Source organism: Salminus brasiliensis, chromosome 14 (genome assembly GCF_030463535.1).
Source record: "Salminus brasiliensis chromosome 14, fSalBra1.hap2, whole genome shotgun sequence".
NCBI classification, from domain to species: Eukaryota; Metazoa; Chordata; class Actinopteri; order Characiformes; family Bryconidae; genus Salminus; species Salminus brasiliensis.
This window is the reverse complement of record NC_132891.1, coordinates 12,132,872-12,158,094: the sequence shown is the minus strand read 5'-3', so window position 1 is coordinate 12,158,094 and position 25,223 is coordinate 12,132,872. Positions and strand designations below refer to the sequence as shown.

Below are 25,223 nucleotides of genomic sequence, written 5' to 3'. Positions count from 1 at the left end.
CACCCCCCGGGTTTTGATCATCTGCAGGACACTTTACACTATTATTATTATCATTATCATTAATATTAGTATTAATATTTTATTATGAATAATTAATCTTTTGTCAACCCATTAATATTATATATGGTTGTCTTTGAGTGTGTGTGTGTGTGTGTGTGTGTGTATGTGTTTTCTTTTTTCAGATGCTGTAGCTGTTCTGTGTGACCAGAGCCCCTTGACCTGACCTGAAGAAGCGTGGAAGTGAAGCATCATGTCATCAACAAAAAGGGAGTTTTTTCTTTCTCATTCCTCCACCCCAGCTGCCTGTTTCACATTCTTAATTTCTAGTGTTTTTATAATCTTTCCAATTTTGTCTAACCATGGTGGGAATATCTTCCCCTCTCTTTGTCTCTCTGTGCAGGAAACCAGTGCAGCATTTCTCCTGGATTAGAGACTCCAGACCAGTGTCCTTGGAATTGACCGCATCAGACAAGATGCTGTTTATCTGCTCTATGGGACACACATAGAGAAGCAGGCAGAAGGCTTCCTAGCCTGGACACTAGACTGTTGGCAGTAGTTCAGTTTCTGCTGTTTGACTATAACGAACAGTTTGATGCCCATGCTAGGACATTGATGACATCATCATTCACATTAGATACAGGCACAGCAATAGAATCATATCTGATACTAAAATAATAATTGCAGCAGCTTTTCATGTAAATATATTCATTTTCAGTGCTCTAGATATTTTTCATATGTTTCTTTTCATTGTATTGATTTAATTGGATTTATGTAATCCACATTGCTTGTGAAGTCTCATTTCCTAACTGTAAATAAACTGTTATTTTTCTTTTCAATCTTCTGTTTTTATTTTCCAGTGTTCAGTCAGATTAATATTCTTGTTCATCTCAGAGGGGTTTTAGGTTCAAGGAATTTCTGAAATGGAAACAGTATAATATTCAGAATGTCTAAAATGATCAAATAAGTCATAGAAATGGTATTGATTGTTTCATTACAGTTTATTTTCAGGGCATGTATAGATACAGTGATATAACATCAGTAACCTTCACTGAAGGTGATCAACTCAAAACAGCTCAGGTTCTGAGGGCCTTTAAGTCTTCATAAACTCATAACAGAGAGCACACAGCTAATGTAGCTACATGAATAATATCTCATACATACAAACGCATGCATTTATCTTTTCAAAATCACAAAGAACTTGTGTTACAAATGTTTAGACTGCACAGAGTCCAAAACCAACAGACTCATCTAGATCTCACTCCATAGGAGTGGAAAGCACTGGATTAAAGAGTGTCACAGACATTTTACACTCCAGAGTTCAGATTAGAGACGAACAGCAGTTTGTTCAAATAAAAAGTTCACTTTCTAAACGGAAAGCATTTTCTTACACAGTAAGAGAAAGAAGATCAGAGGAAAAGCTTTCTTTGACTGAAAGCAGATTTCAAACAACCTGCAAACTGCAGAGAACATGAACCCACTATGGGCTTTCTTTTTCCTCTCAAACACACATGAAGGATGGAGAAAGTCTTCTTGCATAGTAAGAATGAGACATAAAGACAGAAGGAGTAAAATCCTACAACTTTAGGAAATCTTAGAGAATGTCAATCTTAGACTGACATGTTAAAGTGTGTTTCCTAATGGTAAAGAGTCCACAGGGCTCTACCAGGGTCTCCAGAGAGCACTAGAGGCTGGAGCTTCCTCTTTGCTGCTGGTGTGGAAGGCTGAAGAGCTGGTCTGCAGGACACTTGTGCTCTTCTCCATGGAAGGCTGCATGGTGAGGAAGTGCTTCAGCAGTCTTCTCTGGGATGATGTCTGCACTCCACACTGAGATAGGAAGCCGACGGCCTCCTGCACACACCTGCTGTAGCCTTCATTGGCTGCAGTGGAGCAGACAGAGTGGTTGTGGGACTGCTGCTGCTGCTGCTGCTGTTTCAGGAAGTGAAGCGTCATCTCCAGGATGTCGGCTTTCTCCTGTCTGGAATCAGGCTGCTGCTTTAGGAATTCTCGGCCCAGGAGAGACTTGAGCGTCTCGATGCTGCTGTTGATGCGTTCTCTACGCATCTTCTCCACTATTGGCTTCCTCAGCTGGAGAGAGAAAAGAAATCCATGTTTAATTACACTGATCAGCTTCTGCTCCTGATTCCCACACTAAACCAATACAGAACTGGAACAGATGAGATGTCCTGGTTTAGGATATTTACCTTGTTTGAAAGTGGAAGATGCTCTTTGGAGTAGATGAGAGCTGCAGTGACTGTAGGAGGCATGGCTGTGTGTCTTCTGTTGAGTTCTCTGTGAGGAGAAGATGTGAGCTGTGCTGAGCTCTCTCTCTCTCCCTCCTCTATTTATACTCCCCGATCTCCATATGAATGTGTGAGGCCTGGGTTTGCTGGAGGTTCTCACAGTCTGCAGCCAATGGGGAAGCTCGGATGACAGTAAAGAACGAAGGGCTGCCACATGCTCAGTGAAGTGTGTGTTACTCAGGAAACAATGAACCCAGCTCTGGGCAGCAGGTGGAGGGGTGTGTGTTAGACAGTGAATGTGTGGGAAAGCAGACTTACGAATGTGTAAAACTAGGTCTGTCCCCTGTGGTGTGACTGTGATTCAGCACGTGCTTCCCACACCACTCACATTCTTCAGTTTTCACACAGTCGTTCATAATATGATGGAAATTGTGGGTGCAGAGACATCATTGATCTCTTTTATAGATATAAACATTAGAGTTACCTGTCTGATATGTGTATTTAACAAGAAGGCCAGTTTTATTGCAAGATAGACATATCTTCAGCAGCAGTGTAGAGTACGGGAGTGTGTGTGCAGTGGAGGAGTGAGACTTTCCCACACTCTCCCCATTCATTCACACACAGCTGAATAGAAGTGTGCCCCATTACAGTTTAGCACATGGCCAAGACCTTACACACACTCAGAAGAGGAGGTGTATGTTAAGAGAAGATACACGTCACATATGGACAAAAGTATTGGGACACTTGCCCATTCATTGTTTCTTCCAAAACCAAAGGTTTTAACTAGAGTATGTCCTGCTTTTGTTGGAGTAACTGTCTCTACTGTAGGTGTTGGAGCATTGTTGGGGGCAGTGGTGGCTCAGCGGTTAGAGCGCCGGGATATCGATAACAGGGTTGTGGGTTCGATTCCCGGGCTCGGCAAGCTGCCACTGTTGGGCCCTTGAGCAAGGCCCTTTACCCTCTCTGCTCCCCGGGCGCTGGAGTTGGCTGCCCACCGCTCTGGGTGTGTGTGTGTGTGTACTCACTGCCCCTAACACGTGTGAGTGTGTGTTCACTACCAGATGGGTTAAATGCGGAGGACACATTTCGCTGTACAGTCCACACTGTACAGTGACGAATACGTGCACCTTTATTTTTTTAGATTTGATTGCATTAGTCATCAAAAGCATTAGTGAAGTCAGGATGTTGGACGATCACCACCCCATCTCATCCCCAGCTCCCCAACTCATCCCAGACGTCCTGGATGGAGAACCATTGTTCCAGAGAACACAGTTCTACTTCTCCACAGCTGAATGCTGGGAAGCTTTATACCCCTCTAGCCCACACCTGGCATTAGGCATGTTGTCAATAGGTCCATGTTTATCTTCTCCACAGAGTCCTATTCTACTCTACAGGAACTGGTCAAACTGCTGTGTTCTAGATAAGCTCCAAAGACCTGATGGCAGGCCTTGGAAAACCAACCATAAGGGAGTTGCAATAGTCAAGCTTTGAGATGATGAGGGACTGAACAAGCACTTGGGTGGCCTCCCTAGAGAGCAGATAGGAAATACTCTGGTGTCTGCTAGACAAAGGCAGGTGTTTACGTCCACAGGTCGTATGGTTTTGTTTGTTTTCCCACTCTTCTTGTCGTTTATTAGGAACCTGCCTTCTCACAACGCTGGTTGGCCAAAGTCTCCATAAGACTGTTCATCAGATTGGCTGGCTGCAGATGCATTAGGGATTTTTCTGTGGGGGCAGTTCCGGGCACCTTCCAGGTGTATTTCCATGCTGGTGTTGGGGCCATCGCTGTAGGAGCACAGCCAGGATGCTCATTTAGCCAGATCAGTTCAGCAGCACAGAAACCCTCTTTTTGGGTTTTTTTTTTTAGGGGGGGGATGGAAAGTGGGGTTTCTGTTCCTAAGTTGGAGTGTTTTTTTTTTTTTGTCTCTGTGGAAGGTAAATAAACTTTCTTGTTCATCACATTTGCTGTTCAAAATATATGCCTAATATCAGGAAACACTAGCACAATCAAAATAATACAAGGTTTCTGCTATACCGTGTGATGCTGGCACTGTGCCATGGCCGTAAGTGTAAGTGTAGTTTTATGTATTATTAATAATGCATTATATGGACAAAAGTATTCAACTACACGTGTACACAACTACATGAGTGGTGTAATGACAATCCGTTCAAAATCCATAGGCATTAATAGGCAGCTGTAACAGCAGGTTGGAGCTCTGAGTCAACAGAGCACTGGTGACATTTCTGCACTATGTGCCTCTATGCATAAAGTGACCAGGTGTAAATGAGGTGTTCCTAGTAAAGTTATGGCATCCTGAATTGATGCACAAATGTTCAGGTATGGGCAACGAGACATGATAATGGACACACACAGATAATATTGATTGTATCAATACCATTTATTTTCAGGATTTTGTTTTTGGAGAAATTCTCCAAAACGTAAAAATCAGTAATAGCCTTCACTGAAGGTGTCAAACTGGAGACATTACATGTTCACAGAACATCAGCTGAAATCTACTCAGAACAGAGGGCATACAGCTAATATAGCTGGATGAGTAATATTGTCATACATGCAAACACATGAATCACAAAGAGCTTCTGTTACAAATGTGTGCAAAACTGTTTAGACCAAATGGTCTCACATGCATTTATACTCCACTGGAGTGGAAAGTAGTGTATTATAGAATGTCACAGACATTATGCACTCAGTTATTCAGTTCAGAAACAGACAAGTTGTTCCAATAAAGAAACTGAAATATGCAGAGTGAATTTATACCCAATATGGGGTTCCTTAATACATTCAAATAAAACTCACTTGAAAAACAAGTAATTAATTATGTAAAACATAAAACCATCAAAATGCAGGGAGAATAAACCCAATATGGGTTTCTTTGTACCTTTCTCTTTTGTTGTTTCCAAAACCGGAAACATCTACATATTGTGTTCTCAAAAAACGAACAAATCATATTTCACCAATGTAAAATTAGAGGAATAAATTCCTACAACTTTAGGAAATCTTAGAGAATGTCAATCTTAGACTGACATGTTAAAGTGTGTTTCCTAATGGTAAAGAGTCCACAGGGCTCTACCAGGGTCTCCAGAGAGCACCAGAGGCTGGAGGTTCCTCTTTGCTGCTGGTGTGGAAGGCTGGAGAGCTGGTCTGCAGGACACTTGTGCTCTTCTCCATGGAAGGCTGCATGGTGAGGAAGTGCTTCAGCAGTCTTCTCTGGGATGAAGTCTGCACTTCACACTGAGACAGGAAGCTGATGGCCTCCTGCACACACCTGCTGTAGCCTTCATTGGCTGCAGTGGAGCAGACAGAGTGGTTGTGGGACTGCTGCTGCTGTTTCAGGAAGTGAAGCGTCATCTCCAGGATGTCGGCTTTCTCCTGTCTGGAATCAGGCTGCTGCTTTAGGAATTCTCGGCCCAGGAGAGACTTGAGCTTCTCGATGCTGCTGTTGATGCGTTCTCTACGCATCTTCTCCACTATTGGCTTCCTCAGCTGGAGAGAGAAAAGAAATCCATGTTTAATTACACTGATCAGCTTCTGCTCCTGATTCCCACACTAAACCAATACAGAACTGGAACAGATGAGATGTCCTGGTTTAGGATATTTACCTTGTTTGAAAGTGGAAGATGCTCTTTGGAGTAGATGAGAGCTGCAGTGACTGTAGGAGGCATGGCTGTGTGTCTTCTGTTGAGTTCTCTGTGAGGAGAAGATGTGAGCTGTGCTGAGCTCTCTCTCTTTCCCTCCTCTATTTATACTCCCCGATCTCCATATGAATGTGTGAGGCCTGGGTTTGCCGGAGGTTCTCACAGTCTGCAGCCAATGGGGAAGCTCGGATGACAGTAAAGAACGGAGGGTGCCACATGCTCAGTGAAGTGTGTGTTACTCAGGAAACAATGAGCCCAGCTCTGAGCCGCAGGTGAAGGGTGTCTTTAAAGGGTTGGGAGCCAATTGCATGGTGCTTTGTCAATGTGGGAAAGCAGTGACCTCGTAAAGTGATTTGAATCCTCATTTCTCTCGGTTTAAAGATTACATTTTGGCTTGATTTCTTTGGTATTAAAACTCATTCTAGTATATATATATATATATATATATATATATATATATAATGCTTATTTACATTTAAATCTTGAGAGCTTTCACGCATTGATCTTTAAAGATGATTGATCAGATTCACATTCTTTGTTTATAAATGTATAAATTAGTGGTATATTTTTAAGTTTAAGTAGATTTTTGTTACACTTTTAAGTAGATTTTTTTTCAACTCTAGTCTTGATACTGGTAAACATTCTTATTGAACCCATCTGCACGTGTCTAACTGTTTTATATAACTCCACCTTTTGTCGCTCTCATGGCAGACAAGCTCTTCTCCTTTTAACTTCAAAAGGTCAGAGCTACACACTTTTGCCCCTCAGTACACTCACACTATAAACTTTGGCCAGTTAAGAAGCCCTTTGGCCGCACACACACGCACACACACAGCCGGCTGGCCTGTTGTCTAGGCCTCATTTAAACGCTCCTGTTTCAGCAGTGAGAACGTGGGAGCGGCTCTGCAGCAAGGCTTCCCACACTTCTGGATTAATGACATTGAGCCTGTACACAAAAGAAGTGTGGCCCATTACACAAAGCCAGAGTGACCAGCCCCCACCTCCCCCTCCAAACTACCAGGCCAGCCATCTGGATAGGGTTGTTCAGTTACCTCCCATAGACTAGACTGCCAGAGCTTCATGTGTGGGAATGAGATATCCCCTAACATCAAACTGTGCTAATTGAACAGCAACAAGATAAGAATAATCAATAAGCATATCTTATAAGTTTTTTTTTTTTTGTAATACAGTATTATTACGGTAACGTAAGTAACGTGATTATATAAAATGTCCCAATGTTAAACATTTATAACTTTTAGTTACATACTAAGGTTTATGCTGTGGCATATAGGGCAGCATTCCTAAAGCTACATCGCACCTACGTAAGCCTTTGACACAGTGACATCAGCATACATATACATTTATAAGGCCTTAGACCTACGTGCACAAGTTTAGATAAAGACCGTTTTTGTCAATTCTGATGTGATTTCAGCACAGAAATAGTCTTTATGAATGTTTATGGAGGCCTTTGTTTACATAAGTCAATATGATAGAGTGTAAGTGATATGTAAGTGGTATATAGTCTTATAAACTCAGTTCTTTAGTAAAAATGTACAAAAGAATTTGTCTTTGTCAATTGAATATGACCATTAAAAGAAATATATTTAAAAAAAAAGCCTAAATATGAGGTATTTACCTTTTCATACTTCGCTGTATTATATATTTAATAATGTATATACATAGTCACTTAGCTCTTGGGCAGATGTTTGACTTCACATTTTCCCACAGCATTTCACTGGCAGAGAACATCATGAATCGCATCTGTGTCGATTCTCAACACTCAAAGCTGCTTTCGTAACAATGTCTCTATGGCTTGACTGACAGGGGTTATGAAAAGTGCTCCCTCCCACCTGCTTGTAAAGCTCTCAGTTATTGTTCACCGATTTTTCCAACAATTCACTCTTGCATCGTTGTCTTGTTGTAGACCTCCAATTGGTTACGAAGTTGTGAGAACTTGCATCTCATTACATGTGGATGGCCTGTGTATAAATGCAGTCTCGCAAGCAGGTCAAGTCAGTCTCGCCGCTCTTCTTTACGCGACTCTGACATCGCTCAGCCAAACACCATGAGAGACCTACAGACAAGGTATGTTGAAGAATTTTTAGACTGAATCTTTGGAGTAAATCAGCAGTATCTGGGTTCATTGCATTTCTCTGAATGTAAAACTTTGATTTGATGATAAATATAGATTACATTTTTGGTACATTTGCTGAGGTTTAAAAGTAGTCCTGGCACTGACCTTCTAGGTGATGCCTTGGAAGAACCATGTTTCTTTTGATGGCATTGTTCAAAGAACCACTTGAAGCACTTATTTGAGTGTAATCCAGCACAGCAATCATGTTGATGCTCTTTTTTTTCTTAGGTGCAAGCTCTTGAGCCTGGAAAGAAAGTGCACTGATGGTGTGGAGCGCCTCAAGACTGCTCTGGAGATCCAGCTGCACAATGGCATCTCACATACAGACATCTGGGAGAAGACTGTCTCGTTCTTTGCTCCAAAAAAGGCCCCAATCTTCCACGATGGTTACTCCAAGTACTCAAGAGAAACCCTCCGCTTCTTCCCTGCCCCAGCTGAAGATGTGGCTCCTCTGTGTTTCCAGCAGTGATCTACCTTAAGAACTGAAAAACAGTAATGGTGGTTGAACGCCATCCAGCACGGACCCTGGATACTTGAAATTTGGAAACATTTTGTTTCATGGTTTGTTTTAAATATGCGTAGGTGTTTTTGCTATGAAGAGGCAAATGGTTTATAGCTTAACTGCACGTAAAGTCTTTTGTAAAGACAGATTTGCTTTTGTTATGCACGCAGCCCTGCAGGGGTTAAATTTAGTCCACAAATGGACGCTGGAAATGGCTAATGTTCATAAGCAGAACATGCTTTAGTGTACTATGAAGAAAAAAATGTTTGTTTAACAGGTGCATGAAACGTAAATGTTGAACAGAAGATCTGAATGAAAGACACATTCCTTTGTACAAAGGGACCATTAGTATGCGGTTAATGCAGAAGCCTATGTTGTAATCATATGCTTCAGAATTTTATATTATTTAATACATATTTGCAATGATGTATTACTTAATATGTATTTCTTAATATCAGTGTTTTTTTTAATAAAACTCCAAAATTTTCTATCCAAATTGTTCATGTTCTTTTATATAGATGTATTTATTTTTATTTACTTAATTTTGAATTTGCTTAAAATAAGGAAGAGTAACACGGTGTGAGAACACTCTTCTAGATCTTAAATCACAGCATCAGAATCTGTCAAATTTCAGAGCTGAGCTGTATCTCCATCTAGAGGCCATAATAAAACAGTGCAGTATCGGAAAGGAAGGCGCTGTCACACAGCCCCACCTGCTGGCATGAACAGGTATTTCAGCTTTTCCTCAGAATGTTGTAGTAATGTATTTAGTGCCCAAGTAAGTAGAAACCAGAAACCGTTAACGCACACGATTCATCTACAAACTTTAACTTTTAAGTTTTTTTTTTTAACGCAAATTAATCATCTTACCAAGTTTGGCCCCAACCTCCCCCCATAAGTCTCTGTCTTTAGAGCCCAGCGGCGGGTTAGCGGTTTCCTTTAGGGATGTAAACACAGCGTCACTAGTGTTGAGCTCAGAGGGTAGATTACACTTTATTTATACTGAAATATGGATAAAATCTTATTACTCAAACTCTCATTCTCTTACCATCTTTCCCCCCCCCCCCCCCCCCTCTCTCTCTCACACACACACACACAGAGCTACTCTTAGCTCAATCCAGCCCCATGACTGATCCTCCATTTATCTCTTAAAAAGTGGTTGATGCTTTTCTCTGTTTAAGCTTCTGTGTCCGAGACTAAAGTTCTCAAAACTATTATAAGAAAAAACAGATATTTAATAAAAAATATTATTATAAAACTAACCCGATTCGTCTAGACAGTTTATTAGGTACACGTTTAGCTAAACAGTGAAACATGTGCTAGCTAGCATTTTAACTTGTGATTAATCCTAATTAATCACGGAATATTGTTCAGATTTTTAACTGATCGACACTACTTATAGAAACACAACATTAGACATGTGAAAAGTTTTCTGTAGCTTAAATATATGAATACTGAACCTAGCATTTGCAATTCCAGCTCCAAGTTTAAATAATTAACATTAAAATCACACGAAATTCTATAAACTCACATAATCTGTAATATACCTGTTAAATTTACAATTTAAGTCAAGACAACCAAAGTCACCATTTGTGTCGGGCACAGATGAAGTTTGGCATCCGCCTGTGCAGTGAACACACGCATACACACACAGTGCACAGGGAGCGCACGTGCCCGGAGCAGTGCACAGTCATTGCTGCAGCACCCGGGGAGCAGAGAGGGTGAGGGGCCTTGCTCAAGGGCTCAACAGTGGCAGCTTGCTGAGCCTGGGTATTGAACCCACAACCCTATCACCAACAGCCCGGAGCTCTAACCACATGTAAAAGTAAAATCTGACATTTAACTTGTAATTCAAACTACACATAACAATTCTGCACTGTTAAGACTGTTTTGCCAAACTCTGTACAACAGACATTAACACTGTGAAATTAATAATCCCATTTTTGACTATTCAACAATAATCTGTTGTGGATAGATAATTTAGCCTGCAAACTGTTGTTTATATTCTGCTATTTTGAATCACGGTGGGACTGCATTTTGAATTTGCATGCTGTAGATATAATTTAGCAAAAATGAATGTTAATGTCAGGCAAGTGTGCTCAAAGTAAAAATATAGTGAAAATAGTGTAAGTGGCTTAAAAAAACAAACAGTACTTGATTCCCTCATATTGAATACATGCTTACGTTGTACTGTATATAGGGCTACTTCACTACGGAGTCTGCATGCTTCCACTCACTCTTCTCACTGCTCGCTGCATTACAGTCATGGCACCCATCCATCATAACCATGAGGGTATTCCAAGGTAATACATTTCTTGCAGCTGGGTTTCAGTAGCCTACACTTCCCCTGAGGTGAGAGAGAGTGAACGCTTCCCAGTTTCATCATCTGGTACAAAGGAGCTGCAGTTTCTGTAGGAGAGGCAGGCTACAGTTCCAGAAGACCTTTCAGAAAGGAATATGACAAGGACACGTTTTAGAAATGCATATGTTTAGGTTTCAGTTCTCCTTACTGAGAAACACTGATACAACATAAACCCTATAAAAAGGTGACAGCATATGATCATGGAGATCAGTTACATGGTGTTGACATTAACTCACGTGAACTGAGAGAGTTATGTGTTCATTATGTGATTTCTGGCAATTAACAAGACCTAAAAGAGGACACTTTCGATAAGAGGACATACAAACCTTCAACTTATCCTGTGGATATGATGGACCAGCGTTCAGGGGTACAGGGGTCAGGCTCAGAGCTAGTGGGATCTCTCTCGTGTTTACAGAGACATTTTGATGTCATTTTTTCCACTAATTTTTTTTTTTTTTTTACTTTTTTAATCATCATCATCATCATTTTTTTTACTTTTCTAATCATCACCTCGTTAACGATTTCCACTCATTTTCTTAGTAGAAGCTCATTTTGTTGGCGTTATTTTGTTTTCCACCTTGTTCTGACAAACCTCACCTCCCTGTGTTTGGATTGGCTGGTTGAACTCGTTTCCAGCGCTCGGATTGGCTGGTAGAGCCCTGTTTCCTGCGCTGCTCTGATAGGCTGGATTCGGGCTTTATTTACTTGGCCTTTATTTATCCAGGCGCGGGGGGCGGGTTTAGTATGAAAACGGGTGGGGAAAAAAGCATCGTATTTGTCACATTAGTAGAGCTGTAGAATAGCACTTACAGAAATTACGCCACTTTAAACCACCAGATATTAAAAACCTTCTAAGAGCTTCTGATCCAGACTAAAGAGAAAACAGGTGAGTATTTTTTCCACTATTGTAATAAAATTAGGATGTTTTAATATGTGTGACTGAATGGAGTGAGCTGCTGATGGATTTCATGCTGTACTGTAAGCTGAGTCAGTTCATTCTCTCTGGACTCAGTAAGTCCGTGTCAGATCTCTGTTGATATGGAGCATATCTGCTATTTGATAGCCTGTATTCATTACTCCAGCACAAACTGGGTGCTGTGTCTTTAGATCAGAGTGGAAAAGAGTTTATTAGATGTGTGGCATTATTTCTTATAAGTGTGATCAGGCAATGATTCTGTTTAAAATGTCAGTGATCAAAACTAGATATCTGTGCACTCTTATCTATTTTTATCTGTGTTCTATTTATTCTTGTGTTTAATAGATTCACTGTTTTAAAATTATGGTAGTAATGTCACATAAAATCGTTTTATATATTTGTTTATTGTTTATTTATATGTGTTCACTTATTATCATAAAATGTACATCTTTTTCTGTTAACTTTCTTTTTTTTACCTTCTCCTTGCTATTTTGGAGATTTTTTGCTTCTGACAGATGTAATATATTTGTATGCATTTTTACATCAAAACTAGAATCACATCCTGTCAGTAGTAATATATCTCACACTCCCCTGCTTTAGTCAAAAGCGTAACTAATGGCATTAAAAAAAGGTTCTTTTTTTTTCTTTGATGATTCCTTTCATTCTTTGAAGGAAATACTACTTTCATCGTATGGGGGCAGGGAACAGCATTCCCTCAGTGCCAGCAGCATAACTCCATGAAATTGAAGATGATGAAACATGTTAAAATAATTCATTTGCAGTTGTGTCTGTATTCACACACAGTATTTGTTCATTAAGTAGAGGAGGACAGTCTGTGGAGGTTCAGCGCTCTAAAAAATTAGCATAATTTAGAGTTCAGAGCGCTCCATAAAAGTGGTTTCATGTCTAGCCTTGGGATATTGAGATTACAAACCATGGATCCAACATAGTCAACAAAACCTTTAATAATAGGCAAGGCAGGAAGACAGGCTCGTCGACTGAGAAGCGACTGATTAAGGTGGCATAGAAAGGTCAGATGGTCACTTCTAGTGGTCAAATGCCTGAATGCCCGTCAGGTTTGGAGAATGAGTAGCCTGGTCTGCCTGGTGGGACTGCAGAGTAATTAATCTTCAGATGTGTTGAAGGGTCATTGCGGCTTGTTCTGTAGGCCGTGGGCTATTAACCCTCCTTCGGCAGCAGTGTGTGCTTTGCAATGACAGGCCTGGAAACATGAATACTATGTAATTAAATTTTAACAAGCTGATATATATATATATATATATATATATATATATATATATATATATATATATATATATATATATATATATATATATATATATATTGGCCAACTGGATATTACTTGTGCTCATATCTACCTTTAATTTATTCATCTTTAACCAGTGCAGCACACATTTTAAAAAGTGAAAAATTGAGATGTTTGTTTGTTTGTTTGTTTGAGTTTTCGATAATAAAACATCCTGACATTTAGAGCTGCTTTGCATGTCTGTGGATCTCTGGGTTTTGAGTGCAGGATTTGTTAAATCTTTGATGTGACAGGACATGAAAGCAAACTTAGCTTGGTTAATTAGCCAGCAGCTACACACACCCCCGAAGTGTGTGTAATCCATTTTTTTGCTAGGGTAAAAAAATCCCCCAGCTCAGATCAGTTATTCATCCCCATTGCAAAGATGCTTTACAAAAGTGCATCCATTCAGAGGGGCTTACGCGTCTGCGTCTTGTCTGCCTTTTATATTTGCAATCAAATGTCAAACAGCGAACACAGAATGACCAAATGTCCTGAGACAGCGAGTAGAAACACTATTCAAAAAAGCTCAGACCATGTTCTCTCTGTTGACACAATCATAGCTTGGTGTGCTACACTGAGCTCTTATTGGTTTTTGGCTTCACTGCTTATGCATGTAGGGCAAGTGCACAAAGAAGGATCCCTAACATAGTTAAAGGATCTGTCTTGTTTTTTTTTTTGAGCTATTTTAATCCCCACTTCTCAGCATGAATTACTTTAGAGCTGAAGGCACCGAAAGCTATTAGAAAAGATGAGAGCAGATTCTGCTTCTCGTTTCTGGTAGCTCTACAAAGCAAGCTATACATTAACCCACACACAAAACGTGTATCGGTTGGTTATGGGTAAGAGGAGTCTTAATGCCTGTTAGTGTCACTGAGTCTCAGTTACATGGCTTAAAACCAGCAACTCTCTCCTATTCTGTACTGCTATAAAAAAGAGTGTTCTGCACTCTTTAGCTTGTCGTCATGTTTGTGCTGGTCCTTTTCCACATTTCTTTTGAAATGGAGCAGTCTGCAATGTATAAACAGGGACAGGAGTATCTTTGCTCTTTGGAGTATCTTTGAAAGTAATTTATGTACTAATGATTATCTGCCCAATTTTTTCAAAGGTATATTATTCAATTACTACTGTGACTTCTGTACAAACGTCTTTAGTAATAGAAGTTTATAATAACGTTTTGGTCTTCCGGCAGTCCATAGCCAGTATAAATAGACATTCAGCATCATTTAATGCTAATTTTAAAAAATTGTTTTCTTGCTCTAAAATCCAGACTGATGATTGTCTTTACGTGTTATTAATGTTAGCACTTCTTGATTAGTCTGTAATGAAGCAATCTGTATCAACATCAAGGTTTTATTACTGGTATCTTGCATTTGTCACTGATTTCTGATTATTACAAAAGAGTTCATTGAGATGTATTTGTCTTATGTGTTGTATTTCTTCCTCCTTCTCAGGATGACTTCTTCCTTTTGGTGTTTTGGCCTTGCTGTCCTCCTTACCATGGGCATACAGACGCATGCTATGGAGGTCAAAACTAAACCATTCAGAAATACTCCAAGTGACCAGTCTGGCAATCCCATCACTCATTCCAACTCAGAAAAATTGGGGCTTCAGAGGAGACCGGGTGGGCATGAAGAGGGCATGAATGATATGCGGCTAAGTGGTAGGCCTCGGCTTGTTCGTGTTGTGATTCAGACCCAGTATGACAAGCCTGAGCTAGAGGGTCTTAGCCCGGTGCGTTTAGAAATGGATCCTGGAGACAAGAAGAGGAGAAGGAGGACGAGTCAGAGAAAAAAACATTTTCCAGAGCTTAGATTCTCAACTGTTAAACATAAAAACGTGTCACCGGACAGTGAGATCACAGCAAACAGCAAGAGCCATCAGGCTGGATACAGAGAGCTTGAAAGGCATAGGACTAAGGCTCAGAATGGCAGAGGTGAGTGTCAAATTCACTTTTAGTATAATTGTACAGTCTCTGGGCACTCAAACAGTTACACTTGCTTGTAAGCAACAGCATATCAGTTGCCATGCTAAATGCTAGTTATTTTAAGGCCTTCATTGACAGTTTATGACCATATATATCTTCTTGGCTTTATATTTTTGAATGACTGATCACTCTTAACTTGTGGATGTGTGTAAAAATCTGTTGTGTCTGATACATATACATCAGCCCGAAACGCTTATTGAGGGGACGGTTAGTTTAGTTATTGTACATAGTTTCATCATTTCTGTGAGCCTGATATTTTCTCCATCAGAAGCTGAGCTGGCAGTAAAAGAGCAGCAGGTTTCTACAGTGCAGATGGCAGACTTGAAGGTAGGAAGGTTTCAGTAATATTGCATTATCAGGGATAATGTCTTTATATTATTAAATGACCTGGATAATGGTCAAATAAAACTCCAAAAGTATACACATTTTGTATCTTCAGGCCCCGCTGGTCCATTTGGAAGCTGGTCAGCATATCACACTGACATTCACTCAATTTTATGACCTCATTTCCAGCTCTCAGTAGATGAACATTGTACTTACAGGATGTTCTCCTTCTATTTTTGGATGGTTATAGGTCCCTTGATTTCAACTGGAGCACAGTGAAGCCAGTGTGTGAATTCTAAAGATGATTAGCTTTTATTTGTAGTGAAACTGGAGTGGAATTATGTAAATCAGTAAGTCTCTCTAAAACTATTCTGTGTGTCTTGTAGGAAGGAAGTGATACACAGCAGCCTTCTCAAAACAAAGGTAAGATTTGTATGATTACAATAAAAACAAGATTTGTCCACTATCAAATACTCTATGTATGAATGACTGTATCTAAACATCTGGATAAAGACTGGATAAAGTTTCTGTTTTCATATAAACGATATGTCCAAATGTTTGTGGACATCCATTTTACTGATGCATTCAGTTGCACCAGTTGCTGACACAGATGTGTCAGATCTGTGGAGCAGTGGAACTGTGGTCTCTGGAACGATGATGCAGTGAATGAGCAGGTGTCTCTATACCTTTGCCTGTGTAGTGTATTTTACAATGTACGCTTTGGTTACAGGAAGGCAGCAGATAAAAAGCTCCAGCAGTAAGAAGAAGATTCTTAAAGCTGTGAGCTGTGATCATCATTTGGACTGTGTCCCAGGTTTCAGTATCAACCTTTTTAACTTTTGTACATTGGCTGTGTTTTTCCCTGTGTTTACCTCTCGTGCATTGCAGCATTGTTTGTTCTGGTTCCTTGCCCTGCCCCTGCTACATCTTGGCTGATATCTCGCCCCTGTGTCTTGTTTTTCACCCCGCCTTCTATCAGTGATTCCAGGTGTTTCTTGTCTGTTTCTACCCTTGTGTTAGCCAGTGTGCTGCCCTGCATCTGCGTCTCACTGGGTTCTTAGACTCATACCATGTTTCTTCTTCTTTATAAACGCTTATAAAGTGCTCGTCTGTGAATTGTGAAATTGTTACTGTTATTTTCTATTTTTTCAACAATTTGCTTAATAGACAGTGTCCTCCACTACCTTCTCTCTTGCATGTATCACTGTCATATAATTAAAGAGAGTGTGACTCATATTGGGCTCTGAAATGGCACAGTCGTATTACTCTTGATCATTATTAGCAGTATTTCCATTGATGCCAATAAAAGGCATGTTTTTATGTATAATGCTATTACTCTTTAGTAATTGGCAACATTTTAGTAATTGGTCGTATTTTATGTAATGTAGGTTCCTGCTGCAACCTCAGAAAACACCTATGTGATCCTCATAATCGAGGGCTCAACAACAAGTGCTATGATGACTGCATGTGTGAAGAAGGTAGGTATTAGTAAAAACTCAAACTAATGTAAATATTAATAATTTAGAAATCATATATCAAGTTAATAAAGATGTTTATGAATGTACACTAATCAGCCATAACATTCTGGCTGGTCTCCCTTTGCACACCATCAGGCCCCTACAATTAATCCAGAATGCAGTGGCACGGGTCATCTTTATTGGTTTTATGTTCAGTCATGTCTCTCCTCTGCTGTGTTCTCTTCACTGGCCTTCTGTAGTTGCTGCCCACATCAGATTCAAAACCCTGACACTGGCCTACAAAGCCAAGAATGGACCAGCCCCTCCATGCTTGATGGCATTGGTCAAAAGCCCTTCAAGAGCCCTTCAAGCTTTAAGTACTTCAAGAAGGCTTGACCCGCCATCATTTAAGATCCACAGAAGACAAGCATCCAGACTTTGTTCTGTCCTGGCACCGAAGTGGCGGAACAAACGTCCTGTGGGTGTCCTGTTGTTGCCTGAGACATCCAGCATCTCACCAAAGCAGTCTGATTCCCCTGATTCTGATTGTGTCTTATATACTGTCTTTGTCCCCCTTATCGGGAAGCTCTGACTCCTACACATATTTTTTACCATTCAGTGTGCTTGTTTGGACCCGCTCATCTCCAAACCTCCTACCTTGGAGTTCACGTTTCACGAAGGTCCGAATAGGTCTAGACCAAAAGTACCGTTCTTTTTTTTTAAAAGGGAGTGCCGACCACTGCAAATCGAATATGCTGACATTCACAAAGAGGGAGTTCTGACACCTGCAGACCGAATATGCTGACACTCACAAAAAGGGATAGCTGTTGACGTTCACCTCTCCTTCACCCCACAAACTGAGGATAGCTGTTGATTGCTATAAGATGTTCACTTCTCCTTTAAACCGTCTCATGGCCCCTCCCTTGGTGAGAGGCCTCTTTCCTAGCATCACTCACTTTGACATATAGTGAGTGCATAAACTATCAGTCCGAACAGCAGAGTCATTCGCTGTCTTCAAACACAGAATGAAGACCCACCTCTTCTGAGAGTACTTGGGCGAAGCATAGTGCTGAGTGTTGTGGCCTTCATCCTGACTTTTGTATTTAGTAGCATCCAGGCTTAGAGGTATTTTAGGATCCTAGTCTATACAAACTAGCTAGAAATATTTGAATAAACAGTGAAGCACTTTTATAATTTGTAATTTGTAATTAGAGTGTCTGCTGAATGCTTTCCATGTAAATGTAAATGTAATCTGTGCCACTTTGACAAGGACCAAGCTGTGATGGCTAGATGACTGGGTCAGAACATCTCCAAAAAGGCAAGTCTCCCAATATGCAGTGGATAGTATCTAGTACCTTGGAACTGGTGACAGGGTCATGGAATTTAAGGCTCATTGATGCAATCCATTGAGACCCCACCTCACAACTTACAGGACTTAAAGGACCTGCTGCTAACGACATGGTGCCACAGGACACCTTCAGAGTCCATGGTACGAATTCTCAGATGGATTGTGGTGGCACAAGGGGACCCTCTTAATATTAGGGAGGTGGTATTAATGTTATGGCTGATCGGTGTATACAAATCATGTTAAACTCAATGCTACTTGAAAAGTAAATACAGTATATGTCTTTGCAGGGCTCCGGTGCTTCACTAAATTTCACCACCATCATCGCGTCATCCACAAAAAGGGCCGCTGTGTTGATCCTGAATATATAAACAGTGAACATGTGTCTTACACAGCCATCTGAAAGAAATCATCTATCTCACTTTAATGTCTCTAATGTATGTCAGTGTGGTTTTTTTGTGTTGGACCATGTGTTTTACTTGGATTTAATCCTATTGAGGGTGCAAAACCTGCAAATGACTACTTATTTGTAGTTATTTTAAATTTTATAATAGTATACTTGTAATATTACTGTAGTTAAAACTGTTAGCTAGTAATTTCCCAAAATGCATTTTTATTTTCCAAAAGCAAATAATGGTTTCAAAACACTTAAATCAATCAAATGCATTTAGGCACTGATGATGTAGATGTTGCCAAACAGTAAGTCAAAATATTGTGTTTTTTGTCCATTATTGAGCCAAACACGATGAACTATTCATGAGGTTTTTGTCAGATTTCACTAATTTACCACCACACTAATCATAGCTCAATTACGCTTGATCTCAATACGTATGTCATTTGGCTGATGTTTTTATCCAAAGTGACTTACATTTGAATGCTGTTCCTTAGGTAAGTGAATGTAGTGTTTTCCATCCTGTATGTTGATTAGATAGTGGTATTTTCATCCCTGTGCTCTGATTGGATAGTAGTTTTCTATCTATCTATGTTTTGACTAGTGATATTTATCCTTTAGTATTCCTGGTTAGAAGTATTTTCCCTTCTTTGCTGTAATTGACTACTTGAATTTCCAGAAAATCCTGATTGGCTCTTAGAACTTTCCATTCCTTATTCTGATTAAACTGGATATTTTACTAAACAATTTTATTGCATTTTTGGCTGGTATAATTTTTGCAGTATTTTTCTCCCTGTGTTCTGATTGGTTACATGTATGTTTTGTCTTGAATTCTAATTGGCTCATTACATTTTTTGTGTCTTAGAAATAAAAAAAACTGGCATTTGTACTTTAAACAATTATGAGTTTTGACCTCAACATTAAGGTGGTTCTTCTGTCTGTTAAACAGAAAAGGCTCACATTTCTAGTCCATAAAATGAAGGCAGCAAATTATATTTTGCTTTTCTAAAACAAGATATTATTTATATTACGGCAGCATCAGCCCGAATTGACAGACCCAAGCTGGAAATGGATACTGCGTTTTGGATACAAATAGGCCACAATCAGCTCACACAGCTCCCAGTGTCTCTAACTTGCAGCCCTGTCTTGCAGAGTGGACACAAAGGAAGACACATAGGAGACCATAGTCTCACGATAAACAATGAAATCTTCCTTTTGGCTTGAATCTTAATCACCCTAGGGAGGTATGTGCTAAGCTCGCTCTATGAGAGTCACCCTCACCATGCCAATACGAGGCTTAGGTCTGTCAAATAAGCACAGATATTGTGCTGCTGTTTTTCTGCTCTTCTCTTCTTCACATATTGAACAGTATAAGAGATCCTGTGTTTTCCCTTTAACAGCCCTGTTTTCAGCTCTCCAGTTGTGTATGCTCAATAAAAAGCAACAATAAACTCTTTCACTTTGAACATCTCATCTGAAACGTGTCTTTATGATGATTCTATTTGCACTACAATTCACAAATAATTGGATATTATTAATTATTAAATATTTAAATATTATTAAATATATATAATATATATATATATTATTAAATAAATATAGTGGTTGGTGTGGCGCAACAGATAACACCACTACCTGCCACTGAGCTTCCACACCATGTGGGAGACTGGGGTTCGATTCCCGGGCTGGGTGACTATGCTGCGCTACACCAATAAGAGTCCTTGGGCAAGACTCCTAACACTACACTGACCCACCTCTGTAATACGAGTTACCTTGTAAGTCGCTCTAGATAAGAGCGTCAGCTAAATGCTGTAAATGTATTATTAAATATTATTAATTTTGTATATATATATATATATATATATATATATATATATATATATATATATATATATATATCCAAAATATATATAACAAAGATTATTTGAACTATTTTTACATATTAAGAAAATAACGAAGATCTATACAATCTATACAATAAACACTGTCAAAAATTATTGAACAAAAAAATTTCTATTTTTCTGCAGTTAACCTGACATAAATAGTAACACAAAAATTCAGATTGTTTCAAATCACACATTTTATTGAGGCTCTAATAATAATAATAATAATAATAATAATAATAATAATAAACATTTTTATTGTTGGATATATTGTGTGAATTTCCCTTTACGCAGTAGATTATCCTGATAAAAACGAAAGCAAAGGGAAAAGGACAGAAAGACAGAAAGACTGGAAGAATGAGCGGAAACTAATAAACTGCGTCTCCATTCAGCGGGTGGGCGCCTGTCAATCACTCTCTGACGTACAGAACCGACTGGGAGTGAAGTCACGCGAGATTTCCCTACGAGACCTCCGTGTTTTCAACATGGCAGGCAGTAAGTTGGTGCTGGAAGGGAGGATAAGTATTGTAAGCTTTCTCTCAGGGCTTGGGGTGATAATAATACCCCTGCTTGTCAAATTCGGCTCCCATATTGACTGGATATTCGATTACCTCACTGATGTAAACGGGAAAATAGCCATTGCAGTTTATTTAACAGTTATCAACGGTCTGCTGCTCATCATATACAAGGGACCTCTATACAGGGTAAGAGTGAGAGCTGCTCCAGCTTCAGCCAGAGTCCTCATTGGGTTTTACCTCGTTACTTCTGCTGTTTCTGTTCTTCTGCATGTTTTCTGAACCGATTATACGGACTTGGCTAATGTTTCGCGATGGTCAGCAGATAAACCCCAACTGTCCCATTGGCTGTGTGTGTGTGTGTGTGTGTGTGTGTGTGTGTGTGTGTGTGTGTGTGTGTGTGTGTGTTGTGTTGTGTTCAGCCATAATCCACCTTAACGGGATTTGGAGGCTGAGTTAGCTCTCTGGCAGCAGGACAGTGGGAATGTGGGATAGTTTGCGTGGTTGGTCAGTCTATAGAGAGCTTTCTCATGTCGGGCTTTTCTTTTTTTCACTCAACCAGGTCGCCGTGCGAGCTTGCTTTCTAGGCTTTGCTTTCGGATGTGGCCTGATAATAAGTTTTGGCGAAACGACATGGACACAGTTTGGCTGGTAAATTCCCTCAGATTTTCGTTCTTCACTTGGAGCAATCATAATTTCATAATTAATGTGTAAAATGCCAAGTTCAAATGCACTGACACGGTTAATAAGCCTGCATTGTAATACTGCACATATTGCATTTCCTTCATTCAGGTACATGTGTTCACTGTCGTTCTTCCACTACTCGGAGTACCTGGTCACGGCCATCATCAACCCCCGCAGTCTGTCGCTAGACTCCTTCTTGCTCAACCACAGTGTTGAATACACCTTAGCAGCAATCTCCTCCTGGATGGAGTTCACTGTGGAGAAGCTGCTTGTTCCAGGTCTGTTGCATATAGTTTCACACAGTGCTTCTCAGATCTCAGTCTTCAGGCCCCCCCAGATGGTCCACATTTTTGCCCCACCCTGACCTTTTTCTGCAACACTTAAAGAAAGAGCAAACATTTGGTCCCTCCGTGGGACCCTAAGGATCGGTTTGAGAAGCACTGGTGGTGATGTCATATATAGTTGAATATCTGTGTTGTGTGTTATGTGAAAGTGCACAGATCTCGCTCATCCTCTGAAATGTGTCCTCTGGCAGAGCTGAAGCAGCTGAACTGGATCTGTTTCATCGGGCTGCTAATGGTATTATGTGGAGAAGGGCTGCGCAAGTCTGCTATGCTGACAGCAGGATCCAACTTCAACCACATAGTGCAGAATGAGAAGGCCCAGAGCCACGTGCTGGTCACTAGTGGTGTGTACGCATTCTTTAGACACCCATCCTATGTGGGCTGGTTCTACTGGAGCATTGGTACTCAGGTAGGTTATCCTGGTTGAGGTCATCATAGTACCTGATTATTACTAAATGATTAGATTGATTAGTAATTGTCTTCACTGCTCACATAAAGAAAAGAAAAAAAAAAAAAAAAAAAAAAAAAAAGATAATATATATATATATATATATATATATATATATATATATATATATATATATATATATATATATATATATATATATACACACACACACTAATATGTATATGTATGTGCTATGTTTATTTTACAAGAGTAGGTAGAAATGCTGCCAAATACAATGGCTGTAGAGCAATTATTTACCACTTAATATCACTATTTTAATTGGATTCTCTACATTTCATATCTACTATAATATCTATTTGCATTTGGTATTTAGCTCATTTTTATTATCAGCAGAAATGTGCATACAAACTTCAGTGTGAACTTTGGCTTTTTAAAAGATTATTTAATGAGCTCAAATGCACATAGACATTGGATGAAAACCCATCTATTTTTAAAATTAGATTTTTTTTTAATGTATTTATTTTATTTTTTACAGATAATGTTGTTCAACCCATTATGCTTCATGGCCTATACTCTGGCTAGCTGGCGGTTCTTCCGGGAGCGTGTTGAAGAAGAGGAGATCTCTCTCATCCATTTCTTTGGAGAAGATTACATTGAGTACAAAAAGAAAGTCCCCACTGGCTTGCCCTTTATCTCAGGCATTAGGGTAAACTCGTAAGGCTGGGACAGACAAAGCGAGGGGAAACTTGGAAACCTCTAGAAGCGCACACCTGGACACCTCTGACTGGCACTGTGAGCGAGCTGGTTACCCGGTGACCTTGTGGCTCTCCCCTGCAGGAATGCCCAGGGGAGCGAGGACACAGTGCAGAGCGACTGACCTGCTGATCTGTTCTGGGACACAGCAATCTGCTCTGAGCAGGGTGGATCCTCTACCCCACAAACACAGCCACGACACTCCCAGCACTCCCCTACATATGCCCCTCCTCCCTCAATACATATCTCTGTTTAGACTACCTTTCATACTGTCTCTGATGCATCATATAATATTTCTTACTTGTCCATGGTGATCTGTTTCATGTCTGTGCTTCATAATTTAAGTCCATTTTATCATATTCACTCATTTCGCATATACTTTTGGTTTTAAACTTGTTAGAATATTGTTGCTTTAATGTAAAAACCTTGTATTTCCATTTTGACAAAATTGGACCTTGGCAGTTGTCATTTAAGATTGTTTCCAAATTTCATGATGAGTGGACCCATATAAGTGCTCCAACTGACTACCATTCACTACATTGACTTCCACTGGAAGTTAGTAGGGTGTTTTTCCTTTCTCCTGTAAAGTTACCATTTTGGAGATACAAGGTTTCTGCATGACAGCGATGATCTGTTTGAGCATGTAAAGGGAATCGAACTGCAGTGAGATGTTGACTTTCAAATAGAACAAGTACTAAGATCTAGACTGGACTTAGAGTACTAAATATTTGGAGAGAAACCATTTACTGTACAGAAAGTCTTTTTTTTTTTTTTCTTTTTTTCTTACCCTCCTAGTAATTAAAGCAGAATGTTACGTATAAGGTACATAAATATGATTTAGATAAATAATTAAATATCCAGTAATGTTTTGAGGTCCTTATTGAGATACACTGTGGATTAGGCCATACAAGTTGAACTGGTAATTTGGTATTCCAGAGATGCAGATGTCTTTTTGTGGATAGAGGAAAAGAAAGTCTTATTCTATTTGTAATTCCTGTGATGTCTGTCCTTGGATGAGCTTTACATGTTCTGGAATTCTGGATGACTTCTCACACACTGTTCTCCCAGTGTTAGGCGCACGCGGTTTTAAATGCTGAGTGCTGACAATCTGTAATAAACACATGATTCCTAAACGATGAAAGACATCTCAGTCACTCCGGCCATTGTAGTCAGTCCTCGTTTCCATTTTAGCCAGAATTTGAGTGGGCTGAAATGTCTTGTTTGTTTATCAAATTCTCTAACTCTGCATGAAGTTGCCAACTCCAACAGATGTATTTGTTGGCACCCACCATTCAGAATTCAGAACTCTGTCAGTGCAGCAGTCCGACTAATTATGGCACACTTGGGCGAGGCTTTGTTTAAACTATTATACAACCTTTAACTTCTGTGTACATCTTGTTTTATTTATTTTATTTTTTTTTATCCATCACACATTTTAATCACTTTCTATTTCTGGTCCCACACATTCATCATCATCATCATCATTTCAGTGTTTCCAACTTCTGATGCATTTCGAAAGAGAATCAAACAGCTAGGCTACATTTGTTTTAAATGCCAGATTCTGAGGCATTCACACAAGATGAGCGGGAGGGGGGACATGTAGCCATATCCAGAGCCTCCTACTTCTTTACTTATCTCTGCTGTATGAGGACTCCATTTTCTTCTCAGCATGGCCTAGCTTCAACGAACAACATACAAGTAGAATTGTTTTTCTTTCTTTTTGCACATTTCTCAGTAAATGAGTAACCCCCAAATTGTTAAACATCAAAGTTTCATACATCCAACAGGCTTCCTTGTACAGTAAGATTGATGAGTTGCAGTATATTAGTAATGTAATGTGGGGGAAAAAAAAACAATGAATGAAAGCGAACTGTACGATTATTCACACTGATGTTTTCAGCATACAATAAGTACCACAAGCCTCTAAAATAAACACTGAGCATAACAAGTGTATGGGTTTATGTTTGATAACATTATGACAGGATTTGTTCTCTTTTTTTTTTTGAACATCCAAAAC

General features: G+C 39.7%; 3 protein-coding genes and 1 pseudogene across 3 annotated transcripts; 2 read left to right on the top strand and 2 right to left on the bottom strand.

The window, feature by feature from the left end:
* Positions 1-1,014: 1,014 nt before the first annotated feature.
* Positions 1,015-2,456, bottom strand: LOC140577171 (transcription factor HES-5-like; annotated as a pseudogene).
* Positions 2,457-4,620: 2,164 nt separating this feature from the next.
* LOC140577120 (transcription factor HES-5-like) lies at positions 4,621-5,959 on the bottom strand. Its single transcript, XM_072696953.1, has 2 exons — positions 5,859-5,959; positions 4,621-5,742 (listed from the first exon to the last, which is right to left on the bottom strand). The coding sequence occupies exons 1-2, from the start codon at positions 5,919-5,921 to the stop codon at positions 5,326-5,328; spliced, it is 480 nt and encodes a 159-aa protein (XP_072553054.1). The 5' UTR covers positions 5,922-5,959; the 3' UTR covers positions 4,621-5,325.
* Positions 5,960-11,689: 5,730 nt separating this feature from the next.
* draxinb (dorsal inhibitory axon guidance protein b) lies at positions 11,690-18,721 on the top strand. Its single transcript, XM_072697368.1, has 7 exons — positions 11,690-11,778; positions 14,569-15,050; positions 15,370-15,428; positions 15,812-15,848; positions 16,156-16,239; positions 16,814-16,903; positions 18,518-18,721. Exons 2-7 carry the CDS (start codon positions 14,570-14,572, stop codon positions 18,628-18,630), a joined length of 864 nt encoding a protein of 287 aa, XP_072553469.1. The 5' UTR covers positions 11,690-11,778; position 14,569; the 3' UTR covers positions 18,631-18,721.
* Positions 18,722-20,986: 2,265 nt separating this feature from the next.
* On the top strand, positions 20,987-25,157 carry icmt (isoprenylcysteine carboxyl methyltransferase). The gene is made up of 5 exons (XM_072696852.1): positions 20,987-21,205; positions 21,579-21,667; positions 21,809-21,978; positions 22,236-22,453; positions 22,989-25,157. Exons 1-5 carry the CDS (start codon positions 20,987-20,989, stop codon positions 23,169-23,171), a joined length of 879 nt encoding a protein of 292 aa, XP_072552953.1. The 3' UTR covers positions 23,172-25,157.
* The last annotated feature ends 66 nt before the right edge of the window (positions 25,158-25,223 follow it).

Coding starts and splice junctions, on each gene's coding strand:
- LOC140577120 (XM_072696953.1), bottom strand. CDS start 5,921: ATGCCTCCTACAGTCACTGCAGCTCTCATCTACTCCAAAGAGCATCTT. Junction 5,743..5,858: donor ATCTTCCACTTTCAAACAAG/GTAAATATCCTA, acceptor TTCTCTCTCCAG/CTGAGGAAGCCAATAGTGGA.
- icmt (XM_072696852.1), top strand. CDS start 20,987: ATGGCAGGCAGTAAGTTGGTGCTGGAAGGGAGGATAAGTATTGTAAGC. Junction 21,206..21,578: donor ACAAGGGACCTCTATACAGG/GTAAGAGTGAGA, acceptor TCACTCAACCAG/GTCGCCGTGCGAGCTTGCTT. Junction 21,979..22,235: donor GGAGAAGCTGCTTGTTCCAG/GTCTGTTGCATA, acceptor GTCCTCTGGCAG/AGCTGAAGCAGCTGAACTGG.
- draxinb (XM_072697368.1), top strand. CDS start 14,570: ATGACTTCTTCCTTTTGGTGTTTTGGCCTTGCTGTCCTCCTTACCATG. Junction 15,429..15,811: donor TGCAGATGGCAGACTTGAAG/GTAGGAAGGTTT, acceptor TGTGTCTTGTAG/GAAGGAAGTGATACACAGCA. Junction 16,904..18,517: donor TGACTGCATGTGTGAAGAAG/GTAGGTATTAGT, acceptor ATGTCTTTGCAG/GGCTCCGGTGCTTCACTAAA.